This window comes from Arvicanthis niloticus, chromosome 1 (genome assembly GCF_011762505.2).
Source record: "Arvicanthis niloticus isolate mArvNil1 chromosome 1, mArvNil1.pat.X, whole genome shotgun sequence".
Taxonomy (NCBI): Eukaryota; Metazoa; Chordata; class Mammalia; order Rodentia; family Muridae; genus Arvicanthis; species Arvicanthis niloticus.
In genome coordinates this window covers 4,996,268-5,024,062 of record NC_047658.1, presented here as the reverse complement: position 1 = coordinate 5,024,062, position 27,795 = coordinate 4,996,268, and the positions used below count along the sequence as shown (strand labels likewise).

The following is a 27,795-nucleotide window of genomic DNA, read 5'->3' as shown; positions in this document are numbered from 1 at the left end:
TAGAGAATAAAAATTGCCACCTTACTTATTTATGTGTCTTTGTTGCAAGGTGATTGGAAGCAGATAGTGTGTTGGCTTAATGGTGCTGCTATTTGAATAAGGCATCGAATAGGACAGCCTCAGTCTATTCCGTGAGAAAGGAGGAGGGGTTGTTAGCCAAGATGGCGGTAGCGATGTCTTCGGCCAAGATCTGGAGGCCGTGCCGTGGTCTGGGCCAGGCTGCCCTCCTGCTGTTGGGGCGATCTGGGGCTCGGGGTTTGGCTAGATCCGTGAGTATCTGGGCCCCACGGGGTCTTTCTTAGGGAAAAATAGAGACGTAAAGGTTATTTTTACATTGTGTGTGGGACACCGCCGGCTGCGAAGGAAGAGCAGACTCAGAAAGAAAAGGACCGGGAAACTTCTTGAAGAGAAATTCAAGGAAAGAATCCCTTTAAAGGAAAGCAAGGCAGCTACTTGTGGACCTCGATGGAGACGAGTCGGAGATGAGTCGGGGATTGAAAGGACAGATCAGGTTTTCATAAGGTCCTACATTCTAACCGTATGGGGAATTGAGCTTCTAGAAACTGGTTTGATTCCTATGCCCCCTGATCAAAAGTCAAGACAAGGGACTTTGCCATGACTGTCATTTACAGAAGATGATTATGAAGGGAGACAAAGAGAGCTAGAAGTTCAAACAGGACCCTTTGCCCATGTTATTTTTTGAGACAGGATCTCACCCACAAGTCTGGAATGACCTTTAGCTCACCCAGATGCTTAGCCAGTCATCGAGCTGGAGATAGTCGTGTCCCAGCCTCCCAAGTCCTGGTATTACAGATGCAAGCTATGGTGCTTGGCTGCCCACTGTTCTTGAAAACACTGGAGAAAATTAGGAATCCTTTTTGATCATTGTTGATAAGGGTAGGATAACACTTCCAAATGCTGTTGCAGTCTGGCGATGTACCACAGTGCAGAATGCTTGCCTAGCCGGTGCCACATCCAGAATTTGGCTCCTAGCCCCGAGTGTTTGTTTATCTGGATATGGCGACACATTTCTGTAATTTCAGCGCTTGGGAGGTAGAAGACAAGGAATTTGAGGCCAGTTTGAGCCACATGAGATCCTATCTCAAAAAACCAAAAAGTTTTTTTTTTAAAAAAATGATTTACTTATTTCTGTTTCATGTGCATTGTTGTTTGGTCTGCATGAAGATGTTGGACAGTTTTGAGCTGCCATGTGGTGCTGAGAATTGAACCTAGTTCCTCTGGAAGAGTAGCCAGTGCTCTTAGTCACTGCATCTCCTCATCCCCCCAAAAAGATGTTTTTTTAAAAAAGTATAGGACCTGGTGTGGTGATGTATGCTTTTGATTCCAGCGCTTAGGAAGGCAGAGGCAGGCAGATCCCCTGTGAGTTCCAGGCCAGCCAGAGAGCTACATTGTGAGACTGTGTCTTTTTTTTTTTTTTCATTTATTTATTTATTCACATCCGGATATCAGCATCTCTCCTCCCAATCCCTCCCCCCACAGCTCCTCCTCCTGTTCCCTTTACCCTCTCCTTTGAAAAAGGGGAGCTCCTATCACTTCCCCAGCACATCAAGTCGTTGTAGTACCATTCACCAAGGCCAGACAAGGTGGTCTAGCCAGGGGAAAGGAATCCACAGGCAGGCAACAGGTTCAGAGACAGCCCCCATTCAAGTTATTGGGGGACCCACATGAAGACCAAGCCACATAAGTATGTGTGTGTGGGTCCAGGTCCAGCCCATGCTCATTCTTTAGTTAGTGGTTCAGTCTCTGAGACTCCCCCAAGGGTCCAGGTTAGTTGATTCTGTGATCTTCCTGTGGAGCACCCATCTGGGGCCCCAAACTCCTCCACAAGACTTCCCAGGTTCTGTCTAATGCTTGGCTGGGGGTCTCTGAATCTGTTTCCATCTGCTGCTGGGTTGAGTTTCTCAGAGGACAGTTATGATAGGCTCCTGCCTAAAAGTATGACAGAGTATCATTAACAGCATCGGGAATTGGTTCCTGCCCATAGGATGGGTCCCAGCCTGGGCCAGTTGTTGGTCAGTCACTCCACTCCCTCCATCTCTGCTACATCCATGTCCCTGCACATCTTGCAGGCAGGACACGTCCTGCATCAAAGGTTTTGTGGGTGAGTCCCTCCACTGGGAGTCCTGCTGGCCACAGGCAGTGGCCACTTCAGGTGCCACATTCCCCACTGCTACAGCTAGAGTTGTCCCCATAGACTCCCTGGGGCCTCCCTCACCCCAACCCCAGGACTCCGGCACATTATAGAAACAACTCAACCCCCCACCCTACCTCCGCTGCTGATTTCCGTTCACTCCCCTGCTCTCCCTGCACCTGATCCCCCTATCCTGTTCCCCTCTGTGAATTATAGGCCAGCCTGGTCTATGTAGAGTTTCAGGATAGCTGGAGCTATAGTGAGACCATCACTTACAAAAGAAAAATTTTGTTGGTAATGCCTGACTAGAGGGTTTTGAAGTAAGTTTCCAGTGGAAATAGGTCTGGTTAAGTGGCTGGGGTCTAGAGTTGGACCACATGACTTTCTCTCTGCTGACACTTTCCAGTTGTGTAGCCTTGGGCAAGGAACTGCACCTTGTGCCTCTCCATACACTGCCAACAGTGGGCACTTCATAAGGTTGCTGTGGAAATACCGGCCATTCAGCAGTACAAATTGACCCAGCACAAAGGGACAGTGGGAATGTCTGCCTTATATTAGTGTTGAGGACCGAGACCACAGAGATTGGGAGAGAAAAAGGGGCGACCTGGGCGGTGGGAGCTGCATCGCAATGCGGGCATTTCAATCTTTTATGAGGCTGCGTTTGCTCTTCTGTGTATTTCATAGGCAGAGACGATGGGGTCTGTAGGCAAAAGCTCTGGGTAGGAAGAGAGGGGGACAAAAAGAGGTGAGCAGGATGAGGAAGGTTGTCAGTGGAAGCAAGCAAATACAGAAAGGTTGCTGGAGCCGGTGGAGGTAGGGGTGAGGGTGGGGTGGGGTGGGGCAGGCTCCTGCCTATGTGCTGTTCTCTTTGTTTCCCCCCCCCCCCTTTGGCAATTAAATCCTTCACAGCTGATTTCAGCTCGGAACTCATTGGCTGGGCAGGTAGGCTGAGCTTGGAGCAGAAGTGAAGTACCCTAGGGAAAGGTCATTGCAGCTGATTAAATCTGCTTTCCTGCTGGCCCAGTCTTCTGTAGTTGTCCCCGTATTTCTTTACTTATTTGAGAGGACATTTGGAAGAACGGCAGAAGTTTGTAGTTTTCATTAGTTTGTATATTTAAAATTTTCCATTCTCCCCTTTTTGGCACTGTCTTACATAGCCCAGGCTGGCCTTTATTTATGTATCCACTTTGAATCCCAATATCTGCCTCCCCCTCCTCCCGGTGCCCCCTCCCACAGCTCCTCCTCCCATTCCCCAACCATGCCTGTTTCTATGTGGTGCTGGGGATTGAACTCAGGACTTACACATGCCAGACAAGCACTCTACCTACTGAGCTACATCCTCGGCCTCTTCTGTCTTCTCTCCCTCCTCTTTTCACCCTCCCTCTCTTCTTCCTCCCTTCCTTTTTGCTGAGGGTGGGTCTAGAACCAATTCTTCTGCTTCTTCGTCTTAGATGCTGGGACTTCAGGCATTTGTTATCATGCCTGGCTTTATATTCTCTGTTTTGATTTTATTCTTTTTGTTTTGGGTCTTTTTGAGACAGGGTTTCTCTATGTAACCCTGACTGTCCTGACCTGGAACTTGCTTTGTAGACCACACTAGCCTCAGACTCACAGAGATCTGCCTGCCTCTGTCTCCCAAGGTTGGGACTAAAGGCTTATGCCAACACACCCAGTTCTGGCTTTTAAAAAATGTTTTTATCACCAGTGGTGGCGCACGCCTTTAATCCCAGCACTTGGGAGGCAGAGGCAGGCGGATTTCTGAGTTCGAGGCCAGCCTGGTCTACAGAGTGAGTTCCAGGACAGCCAGGCTTACACAGAGAAACCCTGTCTCGAAAAACCAAAAAAAAAAAAAGTTTTTATCAATCTTCTTTTTATACAGTATACTTTGATCACATTTCACTGTGCTTCCTGTACCTGGTTTTCTTTTCTTTCACTAGGTCTGTTAATAAATGCTGGGTTTTGTTGTTGTTGTTTTTGACCAATGCTTGAGGTGTAGTCTGGCTCGCCTAGAATTTTCTAGCCTAGGCTCATACTCAGGATCCTCCTGCCTCAACTCTTCCTGCCTCAGCCTCCAGAGTACTCAGATTGCAGGCATGTGCTGCTGTGCCCACCCTTTACCTTCTGAGTAGTAGCAGCAGGCTTGGGGAGCAGCAAAAGGAGAGTTTTAGACCCATGGTTATCCAGCAGAGCTTTCCCAGACAGTGTAGAAGTCTTGAATTTGTGCTGGCCAGTACAGTAGCGCCAGCCATATGTTGCTACCCAGCTTTAAATGTGGCTAGTACAGCTTTAGAACTGTGGAGTTTGTTCTTTTTGAGACATGGTTTTCCTATTTGTAATACAATTCAGGCGGACCTCAGACTGGTGGTCCTCCTGGCTGAGCTTTTAAATGCTGGAATTATAGGTGTGTGCCACTGTGCTCAATTCGAAGGTTTACTGTTGTTGTTTTATTTTTTATTTATTTTTTGAAAATTTTATACATGTATACAGTATATTTTGATGAAATCCTCTCCACATTCCCCACTTCCAGTTCTGTCTAGGTTCCTCCCATCCCTCATGACTCTGTGCCTTCTTAGACTTGTTTGTTTGTTTGTTTGTTTGTTTATTGAGACAGGGTCTGTCTATAGAACCGTAGCTGTCTGGGAACTCACAGGACGAGGCAGGCCTTGCACTCACAGAGATCCACCTGCCTCTGCCTTCTGAGTACTGGTGAGTCCAGTTAATGTTGCCCATACACGAGTGGGTGTAGATTCATCCACTGGGGCATGGGGAACCTAACAGTGGCTTAAAGAAAAATGGCTCTTCTTTCTCTTGCAGCTGGTAACTGCTAATAGACCTTTAGCCAGGAATGGGGTCTTAAGAACACCTCCCCAAACCTTGCTAGAACTGGCTTCATCTTGTGTAGATCGTTTATAAGTGAACATGGCTGCTATGAATTATATTTGCAATAGCTGTGTCACAAGGACACAGATGCTGCAGCAGCTCCTCCCATCCTACAGCAGCTCCTCCCACCCTGGACTTCTTATGTTCTTTCTGACTGCTTTTTCACAGTGCTCCCTTAGCTTTGGATATTAATGTCTGGTGGTGATATTAATGTCTCATTTACAGCTGAGCACTTACCGTCACTTATTCTGAGCACAGAGCAGTAATGTGTCTGCATTAACCACTATCCACTTCAATAAGAAGCTTCTCTGGTCAAGGTTGGGAGAATCACATCTCTATGGTATAAACGTTAATATTTAGAAGACAGTTTGACAACATGATTATTTAGGAAAATAGCATCAGTAGGTTCTCCTGTGCTTCCTGTGGCTTCCCTAGCCGTATGTTTTGACCTGGGTTATAGTACCAGGTATGGATTCTGTCCTGTGGAGCAGGACTTCTATTCAATCAAGAGAGCAGTTGGTTGCCTCGTAAACAGTCTTGCCACACAGATGTGCACCAGTGGGCACATCTCGCCCAGCAGGTTTGTACTGTAGCGTGTGGAGGTCTAAGACTAGATAAATTGATGTCTTTTCTCCCCCAGCTGCCTGCACAGCATCTAGCATAATGAAAGACCCCTCAACCTCTGCTTGTGGGGATGTAAACTGGTGCAGCCACTCTAATGAGTCAGGAGTGTTCTTAAAACTATAAGCAGATCTACCACATGACCTGGCTGTACTGCTTCTTAGCATATATCCAACAGATCTGTGTCTTACTGTAGAGACACTTGTACATCCTGTTCATTGCTGCTCTATTCACAGTAGCTAAGAAATAGGATCAACTTAGATCTTCACTAACTGACAGATACTGAAAAGCTGATATGTATATATATGTATGTGCATATATATATGTGTGTATGTACATATATATGCACACACATGATGGAGTGTTACTCAAGTGTGAAGAGAACTGAAACCATGAAATTTGCAGGTAAATGATGGAACTGGGAAAAGTATACCAAGTAAGGTCACCCAGGCCACAAAAGACGAACGTTGTACATTCCCATGGGGGTTCTAGCTTCAGATCTTTTATGTTCTTAACATGAAGTGCATATGGAAGCTAGGAAGGTAAAGAGACCAGTAGCAGGGAGTAAGGAGCAGATGCATTTAGGGAAAAAGAACCCTGGGGCCGAAGGGCTCAAGCAGATAGTTCCGGGCACATGCGTGGGGATGGGCAACTGAGAGGGCCCAGCAAAGGTCAACAAAGTGAAGTGTGCATGGAGAAGCTACTTCAGAACCTGTGATCTGGTAAGCCACTTGAAAATACTATAGTAAGAGAGAACGGTAGAACCTACATGCTATGAAAGAACAGGGAGAGGATACTGGAAGCTAAAGGCTTAAGTTCAAATGGGGACAGTGAGGTAGGGGGGAGAGGAGAGGTAGGAGTGGGCTAACCAAAACTAAGAATGAATGAAGAAGCCTTATGAAGCCCCATTAGGGGGCTGGAGAGATGGCTCAGTAGTTAAGAGCACTTCTGAAGGACCTGGGTTCAATTCCCAGCATCCACGAGACAGCTCACAATTGTCTATAACTCCAGTTTCAGGGGATCTGACACCCTCACACCAGTGTTCATAAAATTAAATAAATAAATGAAGTCCATTAGTTTAGCAAGCTAATTAAAATTTTTTTTTTCTTAAAAAGAAAGTTCAAACATAAGTACTCCACATTAGTAAACACTCTTGCTCCCAGGAGACCAGTATTGAGTGATAGTCTCAGTGCCAGGCAAAGCTGTTATTGGTCAGGCACGCCCTGGAGGCGCCCAGACAGTCCAGGCTCCTGCTTTGCTTTTGGTTGCCTGCAAACCACAGTTTGATTTGGGAACAAAGAGAAAACTTTTTTCTTCTCTAGTGCAGGCTGGTCTCAAACTGTGTAGCCTGTGATGGCTTCAAAACTGGTAGCCTTCCTCCCGCCTCAGCTTCCCGAGTGGCGGGATTGCAGGCATGAGCCGCCATCCGTGGCTGCAAGGTGCAGTTTTATGGGGATGGAGATGAGGAGCTAAGGCCTTGGGACAAGGGTGGGGAGATGTACAGCTGAGGCTTAGATAGAGTGGATGCTAGGGCCAGAGGGGCGAGGGGCGAGGGACGAGGGATGAGGGAGGAGGGAGGAGGGGCGAGGGACGAGGGCCAGAGGGACAAGGGCCAGAGGGACGAGGGGCGAGGGACAAGGCAGCCCCTCTTGGCACTCCTCACTGAGCACTGTGGCCCTGGGTGTTTGCTGGGTCTGCATTTGTCTCCTTCCCCTGCTGCTACAGCAGATGTCTTTGCTGCTTAGGGCTAAAAAGAGGAAGGAAGCTTAAACTGTGGGAGCCTGGCCCGGGGTAGTGACGATAAATCTTATAGGCACGCAAGCAGGCCTCTCCCCCTCCCCAGCCACCCCCCCCCAAAAAAAAAAAAAAAAAAAAAAGAACGAAACGAAACTCTCTAACTACTCTCTCGGGCTCTGTTGGTAGAACACACAGCACTGCATCAGCTGAGTACAGCAGTGCATACCTATAGTTCCAGCAGAGAATCAACTCCCACAAGTTATCTCACTCTCTTATGCACATGCACACACAATAAATAAAAGTATAGTTTAAAAAATTAAAGACTTGGGGCTGGAAAGATGGCTCAGTGGTTAGGAGCATGATCTGCTTTTCCAGAGGTCCTGAGTTCATTTCTCAGCAACCACATGGCAGCTCACAACTCTCCAGAACACCAGCTCCAGGGGAATCAGTATCCTCACACAGACATACATGCAGACAGAACACCAGTACCTAAAATAAAAATAAATAAATCAGAAAAAAAAATTAAAGACTTAAAACACCAAATCCACTCTCTGTAGCATTCTGACCCTCGTCTGGGAGAGCAGAGGTGCTAGGGCGCTGGAGTACAGGTAGAGCCAGGTTCTGCTCTTCGTCCTGCACTCTGAAGGCTCTCCAAGTGACGCGCCAGGAGGAGATGGTTCTACTGATTTCTCTTCGGTTCTGTTTAACCTTTGGCCTGGAGGCTAAATGTAGCCAAAGACGGTATCAACATAGCCTAACATGGAATTATAGACGTAGCTAAAACATGAGATTTTTTTTTTTTTTTCTTTTTTTGGTTTTTCGAGACAGGGTTTCTCTGTGTAGTCCTGGCTGTCCTGGAACTCACTCTGTAGACCAGGCTGGCCTCGAACTCAGAAATCCGCCTGCCTCTGCCTCCCAAGTGTTGGGATTAAAGGCATGGGCCACCACTGCCCGGCATGAGATTATTTTTTTTCCATTTGTGTGTGTGTATGTATGTTTTGCTAACTGTGGTGAAGTTCTAGCTAAGTGTAAAGTTTGTAGATAACAGTGTTGTGTTGCAATGTTCAACAGTTGGACGCCCCTGAGGGTGTTGGCTGATGTCTTAAGGAATCTGATGTGGGCTTTGCACATTATGAAACACTTTGTGACTGACAATTTCAACATACAAAGTGCTAGTACCCTGCTGCTAAACATGGAGAAACTGAGGTTCAGTGAGAGTGAGTCTGAGCTCAGAGCCCGCCTCCAAAGCCTGATTCCCTTTCAGCTGCCAAGAAGAGAGATGCTCAGGCACTGAGCCCCACCCAACTTCTGCCTCTGCCTCCCAAGAGCTGATATTAAAGGTGTGTACCACCACACTCAACATATTTTGTTTTTAAATGTAGTATTGTTGACCTAACAAGAAACTTCTTTTTTGAGGAGGAGGTGGCACATGCATGCCACTGTGAAGAACAGCTTTGGGGTCCTCAGGCTTGGTGGCAAGTGTCTTTACCAGATGAAACATCTCTCTGGTTCTTTTTTTTTTTTTTTTTTTTTTTTTAAGGCAGGGTTTGTAGTAGCCTAGGTTGGCCTTGAACTGAGTCTGGCCTTGAACTTTTTATGTTGCTGTCTCCACTTCCCTTGTGTGCCAGCATGCTTTGGTTTTGTTTCATTTCTGCTTCAGTGCCATGGACCTCGAGGGTGCTAGACAAGTGTGCTACAGCTGAGCTCTGCCTTCTCACTAACCCTAGTGTGTATCTTACCTGGGTGCCATTTTGATTCTAGGAGAGAGAAGACTTTGTACCATGGAGCAAAAGTGTTCTAAGTCCCCTGAGCAGCTTTGTTTGACAGTACAAGGAACAAAGGGTCTGTTCATACTAGTTTTTCTTGTAGAAGATGGGGCAGGATCAGTGGAGGAGTAGCTGACTGGTGGGCACCACCAGGCCCTGCAGCTTGTTTTGGCTAGCTGACCTGCTAGTACCTCAGAGCAGTTTGGGATTGTACACTTCAAGTTTCCTTGGACAAAACCAGAGAAATACTTCCCTTAGATAGTGCTGGCAAGAGTTAAAGAGAGATTGTTTTGTTTGGGTTTCGAGACTCAAACAAGATCTCATGTGGTCCTGGGCAACCCTGAAAACTCTGTAGCTGGGGCTGGATATGAACTCCTGATCCTTGTCCGTACCTTCCCCTCCAAGTGCTGGGGTTCCCAGTGTGTGTGGGCTATCACATCCACCTAGAGTGTAGATTGTGTTACTTCCCCAGGGTCTTGCTATGTAGTCCAGACTGGCCTGGAACTTGATGCAGTCCTCCTGCCCTAGCTTCCGGAGTGTGGGCTAACCGTGTGCTCCACAATATGTGTGTGTCTCTGTGTGTGTCTGTGTGTGTGTGAGTCCTCAACTGCAGGTGTGTGCTTGCTATGGCCCGAGGTGTCCGCTCCCCCTGGAGCTAGAGTTCCAGGTGGTTTGCAGGCCGTCTGAGCTTGCAGGGAGCTGCTAGAGCAGCAGGAGCGCTTCTCTTCTCCCCTGGGCTCTCTCCAGCCCAAGAGAGGGTTCTTGGGGCACTCACTCTGTATTCTGAGCACTGACTAAGTCAGGATTTTAGAAATGGCAGCCACAGCTTTTCTCCAGGGACACTAACTAGCTTCGTGTTGACTGTTTCAGGGAAAGAGTCAAGTGCTCTCTTGGGCTTCACACCTGCAGCACCCAGAGCCTGTGGAGTTGAAAGCCACTGGGTCTCTGAGGCCCTGGGAGCTAGATTGCTTTCCAGCCTGAGTGGCAGTGCTCAAGGGAGCTAAGCTCCCTGCTGCATCAGCAGGCCCAGTGCCTCAGGCTCCAGGCTCAGCGGTGTGGATGGTTTTGTTTTGGCTTTCTTCTACAGAGAGAAGTAGAGTTAGCAGGCCCATCCCCAATGACAGATGAATTCTGAACCCTACCTTCTTTGCTCAGGCAGCCCCTGCACATGTCAACATCACCACTTGTGCGCTGTGTGGCTTTGGACAAGTTGTTTAGCCCTTCTGAGCCTCAAGTACCACCTGTGTTTGATGGAGGTACCTTTCAAGGAGGCTGGGGGATGGGGGGGCTTCAGTGAGCTCAGAGATAGAGCTTCGTGTGGCACCTGTGCTCACAGTCAGTTGTTTTTTGTTTTTGTCTCTTAAGGTTTATTTCCATATGTGTATGTGCAGTTGTGAGTCAACTGATGTGGTGCCAGGAATCAACTTCTGAGCCATTGGCGCTCCAGCTGTGGTTAGCTCTTATGGGCCTACTTCAGTCATCTTGGTTCCCAGTGTCCCCAAGTGCCAGGCCTAGAGCCTGTTTCTGTTGGTTTGGTTTGGTTTTTATTTTGTTCTGTTTTGAGAGGGTCTTGTCTTACACCCCATGCTAGCCTTGTACTTGCGATCCTCCTGCCTCAGTCTCCTGACGCTGGCCTGACATGCCTGTGTAACTCCACTGAGCTCTTCCTCATGCCCAAAGTACTTTGTCACCCTTGCCTCTCCTGGCCTGTCCAGAAGTTTTGCTCAACTCCCCTCTTTGAGAGAACTTTTTTGTCACTCCATGTGGAGTGGCTGGTGACACTTCCTACAAGGCATGAGTGGTGTATTGTCCCCCAGCCCAAAAAGCAGCTCTCTTGTCTTTATGGGGCATGGGCTCAGGGCAGTAGGTTCCTGTCCAGTGTCCTGTGGTTGGACAGAGGCAGATCTGGGATTCGAGCCAGGCAGGTTATATGTAGCTGTGTGGACACCCTGCTCCTGGGCAAGCTCTCATTCAGGCTTCTCGGTGAAAGTGCTTTGTATCTGCCTGGTTGACAGGAACAGTCATCCCACATACCTGTTAGTTGTTCATGCTTGCTGTATGTTCCTTACGTGTCAGGCACTGGGCTGAATCACATGTACATGTTAGCTCATGCCGTGCTCACCAAAGGAGAAAACTAAGGTTCAGGGAGTCGTCGTCCTACAGCTTCTACCTGTGCTGTTAATTGAGGTAGCCACGGGAATGGCCGTGCAGATACCTCTGCAGGCTAATCAGGCTGCCCAGCTCCTGTTGGGGTTCTTGGGCTTCAGGGCTTTGTCCCAGGCTGGGCAATTTTGCCATCCTACATCACTGGCTGTCAGGCAACTCTCCACCTCCAAGAAGAGGCAGAGGAGGAATGTGGTCATGCACCTTCTCTGTAGGGTTGGATGGGGGAGGGTCTCTCTGTGTAGCCCTGGCTGTCCTGGAACTACTTTGTAGACCAGGCTGGCCTCAAACTCACAGAGATCCAACTGCCTCTGCCTCCCAAGCACTGGAATTAAAGTTGTGCACCACCACTGCCCAGCCTCTGTAGGTATTTTACTGCCCATCCCATAATCCAGCATCCAGTGTCATTGTTGTCCAGTTTTGGAACTCACTGAATTAGCACAGTGACTTCATGGAGGGCAAAGACAGCCCTCCTATCCACAAGTTTGGAAAGAGGGGATTGGAGAATATGGTCTGGGCCTGCTCCAGTATGTGAGGTCCACCTGGGTGTCTGAATGGTTGCATCAGGTCCCCTGACAGTATGTCCCACATGGACACCCTAGCTCATTCTTAGCCTGCAGGCTCTGCCTGGTACTCATCACTCCCAGGCTATCCCTTTAGCTTTCCTCCTCTGTCTCCTCCCAACTCTCTCTCTAAAGTTTGCTAGGGCAAAGTCTGGAATCAGTTTCTAATTTAAGGGGTACCAGTTCTTCTCTCCCCATCTTCCCAAGGTGCCCATCATTTCTGATTCTCCTGCTTTCTTACCTTTGTGTCTTTTGGTGGGGTTGATCAGGGTTTGAGATTATGTCTTTCTCAGTAAGTGGGTCAGGCTGGCCTTGAACTCATTATTCTCTTGCTTCAGTCTCCTGAGTGGGTGTCTCAGGAATCCTGTTGCTGTGAAGAGACACCATGAAGGTGGCATTAGGGGCACCACCATGCCCTTTTTACCATTTCTCAAGCACATATTATGCCCAGGCTGACGTGAACCCTGTGTAAATCACCCTAGGAACTTGGTGCACAGCCCTCTGCAGTTTTAAACACATGAGAAAATTTGAAGTGTTTGCAGAGAGCCACGTTGTGAGCTCAGAAAGTGGAGTTCAAGTCCATTTGACTCCAGAGTCACTGAACTCAACCAACTGCTCATTCTCTGTGTGCAAGGTAATTACCTATGGGGAGCTTCTTGTGTAAGCCGGCTCAACACTTCCCCTGCCTTGTGGTCCATGTGGGAGACAGACATGAAACAAAGGTCCCTTCCAGGTCTGTATCAAAGTCCTGCTGTGCCTGGAGCTCAGGTCGAGGAGAGGTTGCTTGCTTCCTTCTTTCATGATCAGGATGAGTCTGCCAGAGCGGTGCCAGCCTGAACCTGCCCTGCCGTGGGGAGCAATCATTTCCTCACAGCCACAAATGCCAATAATCATGCACTGGAAACTTGCTGCCCGCTGGAACCTCGGCGCCTTGTCCGATGCAGTTAAAAGAAGGGAGGGGACATGTGAGATCTAGTTTGTAGGAAACCCACTGTTTGTGTGGATGCCCTAGAAGTCAAGCCACAGCTGCTGACCTGAGAGGAGCCTGGCTGTGGAGGGGGAAAGATGCACGTGTGTGGGAGCTGGGCACTCTGTGGCCATGGGGTGGGGCCGGGGTCTGAGTCAGCTTGGCCTGGCGCAAGCTGGTTTACCTCCCTGAGCCTCTTCACTGATGCCCCAAGGAAGCACAGCCTAGCCTGGCACCCAACCATTCAGTCCCCTCCTGAGTGTGTAGGCTTCTCTGGCTTTGCCAGCCATGTCTTCTCTGATGCTAGCCTTACAAGGTTCTCTTACCTTCTGACTGATGACATCAAGGAGTGGAATGGTGGAATGACCCAGAAAGATTTAATTAGCAAAAAGGATTGTTGGAAGATGGCAACCTGTCTCTCCCTTCAGCCATCCTTCCCCATGCCCCGAGGTCAATTTGTCTCTGTGGGTTTTCATTAAGGGAAGAGTGTGGGAAGTCCAGTGGGTCTGGACAGGTGGGCACCTGTTTCTCAGAGCACCCTTCCCCCACCTCCCCGTGTCTCCTCTGGAATGTGGCTGCTCACGCCCTGCCTCCTTTATGAATGAACATGGGGGTGAGGGAAAGCCCTCCAGGAAGTCTGAAGACACATTCAAAGCTTCTGTGTTGATTAGAGAAGTCTGAGTCTGGTTTTTGTTGTGGTCAGCTTTTTCTGGCAAGTGGCCTTTTCCTGGAACTTAGCACTAGGTACAGCAGGCTTAGGAAGGCTGGAAGATTTGTTTGTTCCTAGATAACTTCAGTGTGCAGTCCAACTATTTCATTTTTGTTGTTGTTAGGAACTCTCAATTCTCCTCTGCTTCCCAGGTGCTCAGATTAGAAGTTGAACTGCCAAGCCCCTCTTCATTAATTTTTTTAAAAAATGATTTCACATTGAGGCTTCAGCTGGCCTTGAACTTGTGGTATCTTCTTCCCCCAGGCTCCTCACCCGCTCCAATACAGGGATTATGAGTACCCCTCATACCTAGGTTTTTGTTTTGTGTCTGTGGTAGGGTTTTCTGTGTCTCAGGGCTGTCCCAGAATTCCACATCTTTCTGCCTCCACTTTCTGCATGCTGTGTGCTGTTGTGCACAGCTCTGTGTTCAGTTCATGTATAAAAGATAGAACATGCAGGGGCAAAGAGAAACTTCTGGAAACCACGTCTTCATGGAGAGGAGCATGTGCAGGTTTTGACCTGCGAGGTTCAGTGTCCCTGCAGAATGCCTGGCTCCTTGGAGCACACCGCAGCATGTGTGCCTGGCCTGCTTTCTGGGCTTGGCGTGCTCTGTCCACCGCCTGCCGCACTCCATCCTTGGCTGCTCATTACTCTACGGGACTCAGTTTTTATGTCACCTCCTCAGAGGAGCCCCGATCTTCTTCTCAGGGCTGCGGGAGGACAGAAATTGCCCTCTTCCTGTTTGCATATCGTTTCCCTCTCGGCTACAAGGACAGATGCCTGCAGTTGCTAGATCCCTGCCCAGAGCGGGGGTTGAGCGGGTGCTCAGGCATTTGTTGAGTGGGTCATTCTGGCTTTAGCACAGGAGCGGCCCTGCAGGGAGAGGGCCACTGATTCGTGTAATACACTTTGCCGGGTGAGAGAAGGGAAGGACCAGGTGTGTAGAATTTATCACATGTAGCACCTATAACCCCAGTCCCCCAGATGTTACGGCAGGAGAGGCTTGCACCAAAATGACTTCCAGATGCCCTGTGAGGCATTGTAAGCGTGCCTTTCTATTTTACATGTATTTATTTTACTTTAGTATTTTTAGTTTCTGGGACAGGTTTCTCTTTGTAGCTCTGGCTGTCTTAGAACTCTCTCTGTAGACTAGGCTGGCCTTGGACTCACAGATATCCTCCTGCCTCTGCCTCCCAGATGCTGGGATCAAAGGCATGCTCTACCACTGCCAGGTAAGCATGTCTTTCTTTAAAGCTCACTTCAAATGGATTTTTTTCTTTTTAAGGTAGGCTCTCTCTGTGTATAGCTGAGGATGACCTTGAACTCCTGCTGCCCTGCCTCTGCCTCCCAGAGGACACAATTGTAGGCTTGTACTGTTGTGCCCAGTCCACTTTCACATTTCTATGAACTAGTTTTTGTTCTTAGGGCAGGGGATACACGAAGGGAAAAAAAATCCCTTTGCTATGTCACCCATTAAGAGATTGGTCCCTGGGCAGTGGTGGCGCACACCTTTAATCCCAACATTTAGGAGGCAGAGGCAGGCGGATTTCTGAGTTCTAGGACAGCCTAGTCTATAGAGTGAGTTCTAGGACAGCCAGGGCTACACAGAGAAACCCTGTCTATAAAACAAAACTAAGTGTGGAGGAGATTAGTACTTGAAGGCTAGCCTCAGCTAAGAAGCAAGTTTGAAGCTAACCTGGGCTCATGAGCTCCTTACCCACCATAATGTCAGCTACCAAGGTTGAGCCAGCTGAAGCTTCACATGCTCCTGATAGAGTGCTTTTGCCTCTCTTCTCCAGTACCCCAACAGGCAGCAGCAACAGCAGTTCCCATCCCTGGACGACAAGCCCCAGTTCCCAGGGGCCTCTGCAGAATTTGTAGACAAGCTTGACTTCATCCAGCCCAACGTCATCTCCGGCATCCCCATCTACCGAGTCATGGACCGCCAGGGCCAGATCATCAACCCCAGTGAAGATCCCCACGTGAGGCTGCTTCCCCCTCCCAGGCCCCCTATGCCCAGGTTCCTTGCCTGACTCCTCCTGTCCCAACTTTCCATCTGTCTGCCCCCACCTGCAGCTGCCCCAGGAAGAGGTACTGAAGTTATACAGGAGCATGACGCTGCTCAACACTATGGACCGCATTCTCTATGAGTCCCAGCGGCAGGTATGTGGGGACAGGTGGGAGCAGGGTGGGGTCACCCCAGGTCCCTACCTGTGATTGCATACAAGGAATGCACCAAGGAGGGGGTTGGTAGGGGGGATCCTTTTGGTGGTGTCATGAGAGTTTGTGGGGTTCTGGTGGGACACTGGAAGAATGTGGGAAAGGTTTCACCCAAGAACACTAAAAATACCTGCCATGCTCACCGCAGAGGAAAGTTCCAGAAGTACCAATCACAGTCATGACTTTGGGTAGGACATTTTTCTTGTCTTTGTCTTGGTTTCCACAGTATTTGACAGCTGGATACACAACTCAGTGGTAGAGTGCTTGCCTTGTCCTGGCTTCTGTCACTAGCTGTATAAATAAATCAACAAATAAATCCCTTCAAAAGCCAGGCATGATGATTCATGCCTGTAATTCCAGTGCTTGGGAGACTGAGGCAGTAGTTCTGAGGCCTTGAGTTCTAGGCCAGCCTAAAGTACAAAGTGAGACACTGTCTCAAAGCTACCCCTCCACCCCAACCCAGTACATCAATGAAGTGAGAGCTGTTTGTAGTGTTTGGATGGGAACCATGCTCTCCAGAGCAGAAGGACTTTACCTACAGAGCAGCCTGTGTGCATGAGGACTTTGCTTGGGTGAGTGACAAACTACCCACACCAAAGGAAAGCTCAAGAAACAAAGTCAAAAGCAATACTCGCCCGTGACTAGTCTGCCCTCTTGGATAAAAGAAGCTAGGGGAATAGGGAGCCTGGAGTTCATCCAGTGGCCGCTGAGTGTCTCCTGCTGCCATTCATTGTGTTGTGGCAGATTAATCTGCTCTAAACTCCCCCAGTGGCACCTGAGGAGGCAGTGGCATGCTTCCTTGCTACCCGCTCCAATGCTCTGGATTCTCAAATGAAACACACACACACACACACACAGCCTTATATTTAATATGCCTTAAACAGCTCAATGGTTGGGCCACCCCCAAACTTCCATGTTGCTAGCACACTCTCCCCTCTGATACTCCTGAATTATTGCTTACTAAAACCTGAGTTCCATCCTGGCCACCCTGGACCCAGGCCTGCAGCCCTTCTGGGCCATGATCCCCAACTCTTATATGTCCTACACTTCTCAGGCCCGGACCCTCTTCTTTCCCAGAATGGCACCTTTTTCTTCTGCATCCTTGTTCAGGAATTCTAGAAGTCCTGCCTCTGTCTCTATGTTCAGGCATTGGCTGCCGGCAACTTTATTTACCAATCCAAGCCAGCTGGGGACAGGGAACCTCAACGTTTTGCATGCCAATGTGTGGATTCCCATGTGATTTTGGAAACCCAAATAACATAATGCAAGTGTTAAACAAAACCTACAACGCCATTGCTGTTCAGTGCAGTGTGGTGCGGTGCTGTGTGGTGTGGTGCAGTGCGGTGTGGTGCGGTGCTGTGTGGTACTGTGCAGTGTGGTGCAGTTCAGGCCTTTCTTCATGGTCTGTTTAGGGTTCTCATTATCCAGATGGCTGCTAGAGTCTCATTCCAGGCATCACGCAGACGGCAGGTGGGAGGCCGAGCACAGGTTGTCTAGGCTCTTCCTCGACTCGTGCCTTCATAGAGCTTTCTTGGGCAGTCTCCTGAATGCCATCTGTGAGTGTTCATCAGCCCTTCCTAGTTGCCAGAGAGACTGGCACTGTCCTTTCTTCTGGGTAGCTCTTGCATATGGCTCTGGTAACAGGAGGCAGGGAGGACAGACTCTGCCACTAGACCAAGATTGGTGCGTCTCAAGCTCATCCACATACTCACTGAACTTGACAGCCCTGAAGGCCCTCCATACCCAGTACCCGCCCACCCACTTGGCACCAGAAAGTCAATTAAGTTTTAATTGGCTCCCCACTTAAAGAAAAGCCCTTCCTCATCATTTTCCCAGGCCGCTGGAAAGGCAGGTTCCAGGAGCATTGCTGAGGTCCACAGAGGTGGGCGGTCCTGAGGGGCAGTTTAGGGAGAGCTCTTCCATATGATCTTGGGTGATCTGGATTTCATCATACACCAGGGGTTCCCCAACTCTCCAGCCAGACTTCCATCTTGGTGTTCTAGACTAGTTGGCATCGACTCTGCTCATACCCCACAGCAGACAGCCTGCCCAGACTTGACCTGCGTGCCCTCCTCCTCTAACTGTTTCTCCGTGCTGAGCACTGGCAGCCACCCTTCTCACCTACCCTGGCACCCCAGGTCTCACTTGCTGTCTGCCGTCTCCCTGCCTGCCTTCTGTTTCTTGATGTTCCCTTAGGGATTGGTTGGCAGCTACAGCACTGTTGGACACCCACCCCATCCCTCTGCTTCATCTTTTATGGCAGATTGGCTCTTGTTCTGTGCCTTTTGCCTCATGCTCACAGGATGGGTGCCACTGGTCCAGGCATCGAAGGAGATGGGGGTAGGGGTAGGGCCAGCAAGAGTCTTATCCAGAAAAGCAAATTCCATTAAAACCTGGGGCTAAAACTGTCTCTGACCAACCACCCCTGGCTGGCAAGGGAGGCTGGGAAGCCCAATGATTTTTCAGGCCCAGGGATAGAGAGGCTAAGCGGGCCTGGGTGGTCACTCTCTGAGGCATTAACTCAGTTTTTGAGGATGTATCCATCTGTTCCTTTCTCTGTGTCCTTAGCTCCCAGACCAGGCCACCAGTCCCTCTCTCCTGGCTTCCCTGCAGAGCCACCTGAGATTCCAAGACCCAGGCGCGGCTGCAGCACCCCTACAGGGTAGTCTGGAGCACAGTCCACATACACCTCTCTCCCCTCCCCTCACTTGACCTTGGAGTCCTTTGGCCTCATGTCTTTCCTTGTCCTTTTGTCTAGGCCTTTGCCCAGTGCAGCGGGTTGTCTCCACATATGCCTGTGCCTGGCTTCCTGTAGGCTCTTGACACTCAGCTCTCACTGACCACCACTTCCCTTTGGAGACAGGAGCTCCTTGAGCCCAGCCCAGCACAGTGATGGCCACAGTAGTGACGGATCATTTCAGGACAGGCAGGAGCTGGGTGTGGCAGCACACCCCTTTAACTGACACCCAGGAATTCACATCTTAAGTCTGAGGCCAGCTGGGTCTACTTTGTGAGTTCAGGATATCCAGGGCTACAGAGAGACCCTGTCTCTAAAAATAAAACAAGCAAAGGAGTAAGGCAGGTCCTCTGTCAAGGACTGGCGTAACCAAGCCTCTGCCTCTGGACCCTTCACCCCTAGGGCCGGATCTCCTTCTACATGACCAACTATGGCGAGGAGGGAACACATGTGGGGAGTGCCGCCGCCCTGGAGCGCACGGACCTGGTGTTTGGCCAGTACCGGGAGGCAGGTATGTCTGTTGGTAGTTTGCTCTGGGGTCTCCATTGAGCCCCACAGCATGGTGCTGTGAAGGCCTCAGGAGCCCAAGAAGCAGCACTGGAAGCAGGGCAGGAGAGGCTCCCAGAGCTAAGAAGTGTAGTGTGGAACCTCTTGCAAAGAAGGTTGGCTCACAGCCCTCTCTGAGCCACTGTCTTCTCATCCCCAAGGTGGCAATGAGGAGGCACCTGACTTGAACCTGAATGAGAAGGACCCTGGGGATAAGGCCTGGCTGAGGGCATAGCATACTCTGTGGACACCTGTCTACCCAGGGAAGGGCACTTCTGGACTCTTCCGAGGTGCTGTGTTCCCCAGGAAACAGAAGCTGTAGGAAGATCCTGAGCACAGTGGGCGCTCTCTCTCTCTCTCTCTCTCTCTCTCTCTCTCTCTCTCTCTCTCTCCTTTTTTCCTTTGGCAAGGGAGATAGATACAGAAGAAAGCAGGGAGCAGAGAATAAGGCAAGAACCCCTCTGAGAGCTGGGGACATGGCCTGGCAGCATAGCACCTAACTAGAATCTGTCTGTGAGGAGGCCTACTGAGATATGTTTATTTGGGGTCCAGAAAGGAAGGTGCCCCTGGCAGTAGCAGCCAGGTAGATCCTGCCACCACTTAGGCAGGTGGTAGCCCCAGCTGGCTGCTGAAAAGTCACGGGCAATTGGCATAGAGCTAGCACAGGGCTGAGCACGTAGAATTAGAGGCCCTTGTCATTGGAGTCTTTCCCAGGGACAGCTTTTCAGAAGTGGGATTGGCCAGGATGACTGTCCAGAGGCCTCCTTGGATACGCTGGGCATCCAGTCTACAGCTGGACCAGCCCCTTGTACAAGATCCCTCTTGTACTGTGTTGAGACAGAGTCTGTGACAGTTGAGGCCTGGCATTGTCAGCAAGGAAAGCCAGGTTTCCTAGGCACTGGGGACCCATAAGCTCTTGCCTGTGTGGAAGCAACCCATCTCCTACTTCATGCTGGGAGGCGGAGAAGCCTGGCTCTGGGGTCCAGATAGCATGTGCTTGTAATCCCATTTCTCAGGGAGCCAAGGCAGGAAGACTGCAAGTTTGAGGACAGCCTGAGCTACATAGCAAGAATCTGTCCTTAAAAATGGCAACCCCCCCCCCCCAAACAAAGCCACTGTGACATGAGGAGATGAGAGGTCTCCATAGCAGCAGGTGGCCCCTACTAGTTTCTGGAAGGCCAAGTCTCCGACTGCATCAGAGCCCTCTGTCTTGTCCCCTTGCTACAGAATATGGGCATTTTGGAGCCAGGGCTGGCCTGGTTGGGGTGGTTTGTAGAGGTCCCTATCCCAGCCAGTGAGGCAGCTGTCCTTGTTAATTGGGAAAGGCAGGTAATCAGCAGGGAGAGTGAGGTCCTGGGATCTAGACCATCTGCCTCCCAAGGAGCAGGGCCTAATGAGTCCTCTTCACTGAAGTCTGACCCAGTAACAGCTCTCTCTGTCACTCTGGCTGCCCTCCCATGACCATATTGGCCATTCCCAACTGGGGTGGTGACAGGGAGTGGGTTTGTTCAGGACTGTGAAGCAGCAGCAGGTGCTGAGGCACAGCAGTGATTCCCGTGGAGCCTGCAGCTTCCGGGTGCAGGTTAGATCCCCCTGAGTGCTGTGCACAGCTAAGAATGTCAGATTTATTTGTTTGGTGGTGGTGGAGATTGAACCCAGGGCCTCACACATACGAGGCAGGCACTTTACCACAGAGACCCACCCCAGCCTGGAATTGCGTGTGTGAGCACCTTCTTCCTGGCCCTTTGAGGTGACTGTCATGTAGAAGCCCCTGTGTCTAGGCCTTGTGAGTTCCTGGGAAGTCTCAAGAAGGCAGGCACACCCCCTCCGTCACCAGAGTTCCTCCTCCATCGTTGCCATGCAGTGTAGCAAGGCCATTTTGAATTTATTGTACTCATCCAAAGACATCTGACAGATGACCGAAGGCCAAGGCATGGTGGCACATGTAGAAGCAGAGGCAGGAGGATTGCCACAAATTCAAGGCCAGCTTGGCCTATGTATATAGAATGTCCAGGCCTGCTGGATATGGTGGTGCATACCTTTAATCTCAGCAGTTAGGAGGCAGAGGCAGCAGATCTCTTTGAAGCCAGCCTGATCTACATAGTGAGTTCCAGGACATCCAGGGCTACCGAGTGGGACCTGTCTTAAGAAGCAAACAAGCTGGGGCTGGAGAGGTGGCTCAGCGGTTAGAGCACTGACTGCTCTGCCAGAGGTCCTGAGTTCAATTCCCAGCAACCACATGGTGGCTCACAACCATCAGAAAAGGGATCTGATGCCCTCTTCTGGTGTGTCGGAAGACAGCAATAGTGTACTCATATAAATAAAATAAATAAATCTTAAAAAAAGAAACAAGCAAGTTGCTTATCATGTGACCCTATTGTCTTGTTTGTTGTGATTGTTTTGAGACAAGGTCTTACTGTGTAGCTATGGCTGGTCTGGAACTAGCTCTGTAGACTAGGCTGGCCTTGAACTCACAGAGATCTACCTGGCTGCCTCTCAAGTGGTGGTAAGCCATCCCAGCCTCATTAACTTTTCATGTGAAGAACAGCTCTGCAGTAAAGGGTTGGGAACAGTCAGTGCCAGACAGCTACTTCCGAGTGAGCTCATGCTCTGGGAGACCACAGGGGCCATGAAAATGCTTCTGTGTGAGCTCAGGCTCTGCTGGATTATAAAATATCATAGCCCACAGCCTTCCCTTAAGGCTGTGTGTTGTGACCCCTTTCAGTGATGTTGAAAGAGTGAGTCCTAGCTTGTCCTGAAAGAATCACAGACCCATCCAGTCCTCTGATTTGCACATAGATGCAAGTCGCCTTCGATGGCTATCTGGCATCCATCCAGCAGGGCTTTTCCCCAATTAATTAATTTATTCATGTTATATCCCAATATCATCCTCCTCCTCTCCTCCCATTCCCCCTCACAGTCTCCTCCCTCCGCCTTCATCTCTGAGAAGGGGGTGGTCGCTCCAGGGTACCACCCCACCCTGGCACGTCAAGTCACTGCAGGACTAGATAGATCCTCTCCCACTGAAGCCAGACAAGGCTTCCTAGTTAGGGAAACAGGCTTCACAGACAGACAACAGATTGAGGGTCAGCCCCGACTCCCGTTGTTGGGGGGCCTACATATGCAACATGTCCTGCACATATGTCCAGGTGAGTTGTTCCTGCTGGTCTTCCTGTGGAGTCCCTGTCCTCTTCGGATCCCTCAGTCTTTCTCCCAACCCTTCACAAGACTCTCCGAGCTCCATTAAGTGTTTGCCTGTGCATGTCTTCCTCTCTTTCAGCCAGCCGGAGGGTAGAGCCGCTCAGATGACAGCCATGCTGTGCTGCTGCAGACAGCACAGCACCATTAACAGTTTCAGGGGTTGGCTCTTGCCCAAGGGATGCATCTCAGTTTGGGCCAGGCATTTGTTGGCCATACCCTCCATCTCTGCTTCCTCTCTGTCCCTGCATATCGTGTAGGCATGACACAATTGGGTCAGGTTTTTTGGGTGGGTTTGTGTCCTTCTCCCTCTCCTAGGAGTCCACTTCAGTATCCATATCCCCTACGGCTAGGAGACTCAGCTAGAGTCACCCTCATAGACTCTCTGGGGCCTCCTCCCTTCTGGCACAGGTTTCTGGCATGTCCTAGAGACCTCCCCCAGGGCTTTTATTTGAAGAAAGGGTTTTATTTCTATGAATAGATATGGCCTTTCCTGTCAGTACAGGTGGAGGTAGATTAGTTCAAGATACAAATCTCACAATTTCTTATTGGGGAAAAAAAGCCTTGGGCTGGGCCTGTATCAGTGGTAGACTATTTGCTGGCATGCCTGCCTGAGGTTCTGGGTTCTATGTGGTAAAGGTAGGTGTTGACAGCCCCAAGGGAAGGAGAGCCACATTCCCTCAGTGTTGTGGCCCACAGGCCCTTGGAGGGCTCCCTTATCGGTGAGCACAGGGGCAGGCACATAGAGACTTAGACATCGGCTCACCGTGCAGACCAGGCTGGCCTTAAACTCTCTGAGATCTGCTTGTCTCTGATTCCCAAGTGCTGGGATTAAAGGCTTGAGCTGCCATGCCTGGCCAGTGAGTTATTAAGGAAAAAGAAAACACTATGAAGTCTGGAGAAGAATGGAGGGTGTTCCCAAAAGAGTTAGAGGTGGGGATCGGGGATCAGGGGTGGGGGCGTGGGGATGACCTAAACATCTCATGTTCATGGATGAAATTACCAAGTAATTTCTGAAAAGCCACAGATGGAGTGATGGTCTGATGGGTCTTTTCCCACTGACCATGTGCCCTGAAGGCTGAAACCAGATTTTTATAAAGACTTTGCCTGACATCTTCTGTGCAGGACAGCTCTGTCATATGCAAAGTTCAGTAATACCCCTTCAGAAACAAGTGTCGGATGGTGCTAACATAAAGACTGTTCACCCGTTGCTGAGAGCACCAGGATAATCTGGGCCAAACATAAAAGTCTCTCCTGATAGGTCGTATCTATGGAACCTGCCTATCTTTATGACCCCCTGAGTTTGCCTACCTTCTACAGTCTGGCTCTTAGTTATCTTTTAATTCAAGACATCATCTTGCTATGTATTCCTGACTTACCTCCAGCTTGCAATCCTTCTGCCTTAGCCTCCAGAGTGCTGGGCTCAAAGGCCTGCACTACCACACTGACCTGGCTACTGTGTTCTAGGTAGGAAGCTCTGGGGAGGAAGGGGAGGGTTCTAGGTTGCCCACAGGGTTGGCCTGCCGCTCCTCCCCACCAGACTGCTGATCGGCTCACAGCTGCCTCCTCCTTCCAGGTGTGCTCATGTACCGGGACTACCCACTGGAGCTGTTCATGGCCCAGTGCTACGGCAATGTGAATGACCCAGGCAAGGGACGCCAGATGCCAGTTCACTATGGCTGCAAGGAGCGCCACTTTGTCACCATTTCCTCCCCACTGGCCACGCAGATTCCTCAGGGTAAGGACATGTACTCTGAACCTCATGCATGCAATACCTGTGGCATAGCTCTCTGTGGACCCAGGCCTGCAGTCTGCTAGTTGAGTAATGCTGTTAGAGCCTGGCCTGTGTACAGGGACCTCAGAGGAGGGATCTGTGGTGTCCTCATCAAGCAGCCTTGGGTCATCATGACCATACTGAACTTCCCAGACTCGTCCTGCCCAAGCCAGCATGGCCAGGCATTGTGTTGTTGCTGCACTCAAGATTGTCTAATGACACTGTTGGTGGTTGCGGGGTAAACCTAGCATGTATTATTATCCCTGTTACAAAGAACAGGAAATTGAAGCTGAAAAAGGAAGTGACTTACTAGGGACTTGTGGTAGGGAGGAGGGCAGGAACTCACTCATGGGCACTTGTGACTGCAGAGACCACAATCTACCCTGCCTTGGCTAGCCTTGGTCCTCAGAGCCAAGTGGACTTCCCAGAGCTTGGGTGCCTTGAGGCTCCTGCATACTACACATTGCCAGGATACTGGGCCTGTGTCCATACAGCACACAGACTAAGGATTGGTTCTCTTGTGGCCTCCTGGGCCTACAATCTGATGGGAGGCATCCGTCTCGGTGTGGCCTGGCTGTTGAATCAGTCCAGGTGTGTGGCTTGTGTGTCTGCAGACCTCCTGGGAGAATGGTGGGAAGCAGAGCCCTGTTTATTATGGTACACCAGAGTCCCTTTGTCAGCAGATGTATACAGTGGTCACCATATGCCAGGTGTCCTCCTAGGCTTTCTGAACAAGAGAGACAAATGTCAGCCATATTGATACTGATGTTGGCTTGGGGGAGAGCATCGGGGAAGAGTGTGAAGAGACAGTAACTGGAGTGCTTCGTACAGGTGACAGGAAAGGCAGCACAGAGCCATGTCTGGGGGGCAGTGGCAGAGGCATCACAGGTGATTAGAAGACAGACTAAAAGTAGTGTGGAAGGGAGCTGTGTGGGCACCGTGAAGCAATCATGTGTTTAGTTATGACTAGATCAAGGGACTAAGGGTGGGGGATACTGAGCAGGTAGGGGCTAGTGGCCTTTCTTATTGCAGGGACTTTGGCCCACAGTGGCCTGAGAGCCCAGAATTAGGAAGGAGTCTGCCAGACTCACACTGTAAGAGTCCCCTGGCTCCTTGGATGACAGATTAAGGGTCAGTGGGCTACTCAGTAACTAGGATATAAGGTGCTGGTGGCTCGGCCCTGGTGTCGAAGGTCCAGATCTGGCTGTCCTTTGAAGGTGGTATAAATGCAAGCATGACAGACTAGAGTCAGGGATCATGCACCCTGGGTCCTGAGACAACTTTCCAAGCCTGCGGCCCTGTGTGGGGGTGGGGGGGTGGGGGGTGGGGCAGGGCTCGTCCTACTCACACTCTCTCATCCATGTTCCCATGCAGCGGTAGGGGCAGCCTATGCTGCCAAGCGGGCCAATGCCAACCGGATTGTGATCTGTTATTTTGGCGAGGGGGCAGCCAGTGAAGGGGATGCCCATGCCGGTTTCAATTTTGCTGCCACCCTGGAGTGTCCTATCATCTTCTTCTGCCGGAACAATGGCTATGCCATCTCCACACCAACCTCTGAGCAGTACCGTGGGGATGGCATAGGTAAGGACCCCTCTCTCGCTGCCCTCCTTCCTGTTCTCTCCCCATTGGTATGTGACAGTGAGGGCACAGGAGGCAGTGGGCAGAGCACACCCTTCACTCTTCTCTTCCCCTTTCTTCTTCTCCCTGAGGCCTAACTGGCACCCTCTCTGTCCTGCAGCGGCTCGGGGCCCTGGGTATGGCATCATGTCAATCCGTGTGGACGGCAACGATGTGTTTGCGGTGTACAATGCCACTAAGGAGGCCCGACGACGGGCTGTGGCCGAGAACCAACCCTTCCTCATTGAGGCCATGACCTACAGGTGCCTGTCTCCCTTCTGTCCTGCAGCTCACAGCTCTGACAAGCTCTGTCAGTGCCCCCAGACGTAGCCTCCCTTCCCTGTGCCACATCACTCCTGTGTCCTTTTCTGACATGTCCCTCCCTACCCCCCAGCTGATCCATGACTCTTCCCATGAGCAGGATTGGGCACCACAGCACCAGTGACGACAGCTCAGCATACCGTTCAGTGGACGAGGTCAATTACTGGGACAAGCAGGACCACCCAATCTCGAGGCTGAGGCAGTACCTGCTGAACCAGGGTTGGTGGGATGAGGAACAGGAGAAGGCCTGGCGGAAGCAGTCAAGGAAGAAGGTGAGGGCCCATTGGAGCCCCAGGGTGTGCTCTGCTGGCTTCTGCACAGCAAGAACTCCAGGAGAACAGGAACACAAGACCTGAGTGTTCACACTGACTCGGGCAAGCCTTGTCCCCATGTGTGGCCCCTGGACCACATGGCCTTAATGCCACCAGCCAAGCTGCCTGGACCATATGGCTTTAGTGACTCTTCACAGTGGAACCCAGGGCAAGTTCTCTCTAAGTTTCTGGGGTACCCACTTCATAACTCAGTCCATGTGAAGTGGTGTGCCCCACCTCAGCTGTGGCTGGATAGAATTTTATCCTCTGTGCGCTTAGGACAGGCCTGGTCTGGCCTCAGGCTGCACCGTGGCCACTGGCTCAGCTCTGACTCCATCGCCCTGAGGAGTCCTTTCCCTTCTCTGCATCCCACCCCTCCACACCTGTCCCCTCCATTGTAGAGATACTCAGTGCAGTGCCAGCTCCCAGCAGGCCAGAGCTGGGCATCTGGAATGTTCGCTAACACCAGGTTGAGGCCTCAAAAGGGCAGGGCTGGACCATGAGTTGTAGTTGGGAGAGGGCAGGGTGAAGGGGACAGCCACTTCTTACTCCCTCGTGTCTCTCAGGTGATGGAGGCCTTTGAGCAGGCCGAGCGGAAGCTAAAGCCGAACCCAAGCCTCCTCTTCTCCGATGTGTACCAGGAGATGCCCACCCAGCTCCGCAGGCAGCAGGAGTCACTGGCACGGCACCTGCAGACTTACGGGGAGCACTATCCCCTGGACCACTTTGACAAGTGAGGCCCTAGCTGCCATGAGGTGGTCCTGTTCTGAGTGGAGCAGGAGTGTCGGCAGGATGCTGTCTCCTCGGCTAGTCAGTGCTGCTAACATGCTGAGTGGCCAGGGTGGCACTCCAGCCTGTCATGGGGTGACTCCTACTCCCATTCCTGCTCCCCCAGGCTACTTCACTGGGGCACCATGTTTGTAGCCACTGCTGTGGCTCCATCACTCCCTTCACCTGTTACAGTGCCTTTTAGGGGTGGGAAGGGACCAGGGTCAGGGAAGGCCCTCTGGGCAGGGTGGCCCTGGATTTGCCCAGAGAAAGAGCTGATTGGCAGAGTAAGTAAACCATAGCTCTGCCTTTGAGTCTGCTTCCTCTGGTGTCTGTTTCCTCAAGTTTGGGGACTGGGGTGTGTGTGTGGAGAACAGGAGAGAGCCCAGCATGGCTGATTTGGTTTGGGGGCTATTGTTTGTGTAACTCCACAGTAACTTACTGGAACTTGTGATCCTGCTTTAGCCTCTAGTTCTGGGATTATAGGAGTATATAGTACCACACCAGCCTTTGGGGACATCCTGACTTCTTTAGGCAAAAAGGCTACCTACTTCTATAAATGTTCCCAAGCTGGAGGGCAGCCTTGGCACATGGCCCCTCCAGAGAGAGCCCTCCCATGGGCTGGTGGTAGATGCATGATGTCCAATGAAGTGTCCAGGATGCCTCCTGGAACCTGCCAGGCTAGGCTGGGAAGTGTCATGTGTGAGGGTAGAGGGGCAGCAGTGTCTGCCTTCCCTATAGAGGT

General features: G+C 50.7%; 1 protein-coding gene across 1 annotated transcript; it reads left to right on the top strand.

Annotated features, from left to right (window-relative positions):
- The first annotated feature begins 110 nt into the window (after window positions 1-110).
- Window positions 111-27,364, top strand: Bckdha (branched chain keto acid dehydrogenase E1 subunit alpha). The gene is made up of 9 exons (XM_034499422.2): window positions 111-269; window positions 15,358-15,540; window positions 15,635-15,721; window positions 18,918-19,026; window positions 23,836-23,997; window positions 25,408-25,614; window positions 25,772-25,913; window positions 26,072-26,243; window positions 26,849-27,364. Exons 1-9 carry the CDS (start codon window positions 162-164, stop codon window positions 27,017-27,019), a joined length of 1,341 nt encoding a protein of 446 aa, XP_034355313.1. The 5' UTR covers window positions 111-161; the 3' UTR covers window positions 27,020-27,364.
- Window positions 27,365-27,795: the final 431 nt, after the last annotated feature.

Excerpts from the sequence above, each read along its gene's own strand:
- Bckdha (XM_034499422.2), top strand. The coding sequence starts at position 162 with ATGGCGGTAGCGATGTCTTCGGCCAAGATCTGGAGGCCGTGCCGTGGT. Across the intron at positions 25,615-25,771 it reads GTACCGTGGGGATGGCATAG|CGGCTCGGGGCCCTGGGTAT; the intron begins GTAAGGACCCCT and ends TCTGTCCTGCAG. Across the intron at positions 25,914-26,071 it reads ATTGAGGCCATGACCTACAG|GATTGGGCACCACAGCACCA; the intron begins GTGCCTGTCTCC and ends TCCCATGAGCAG.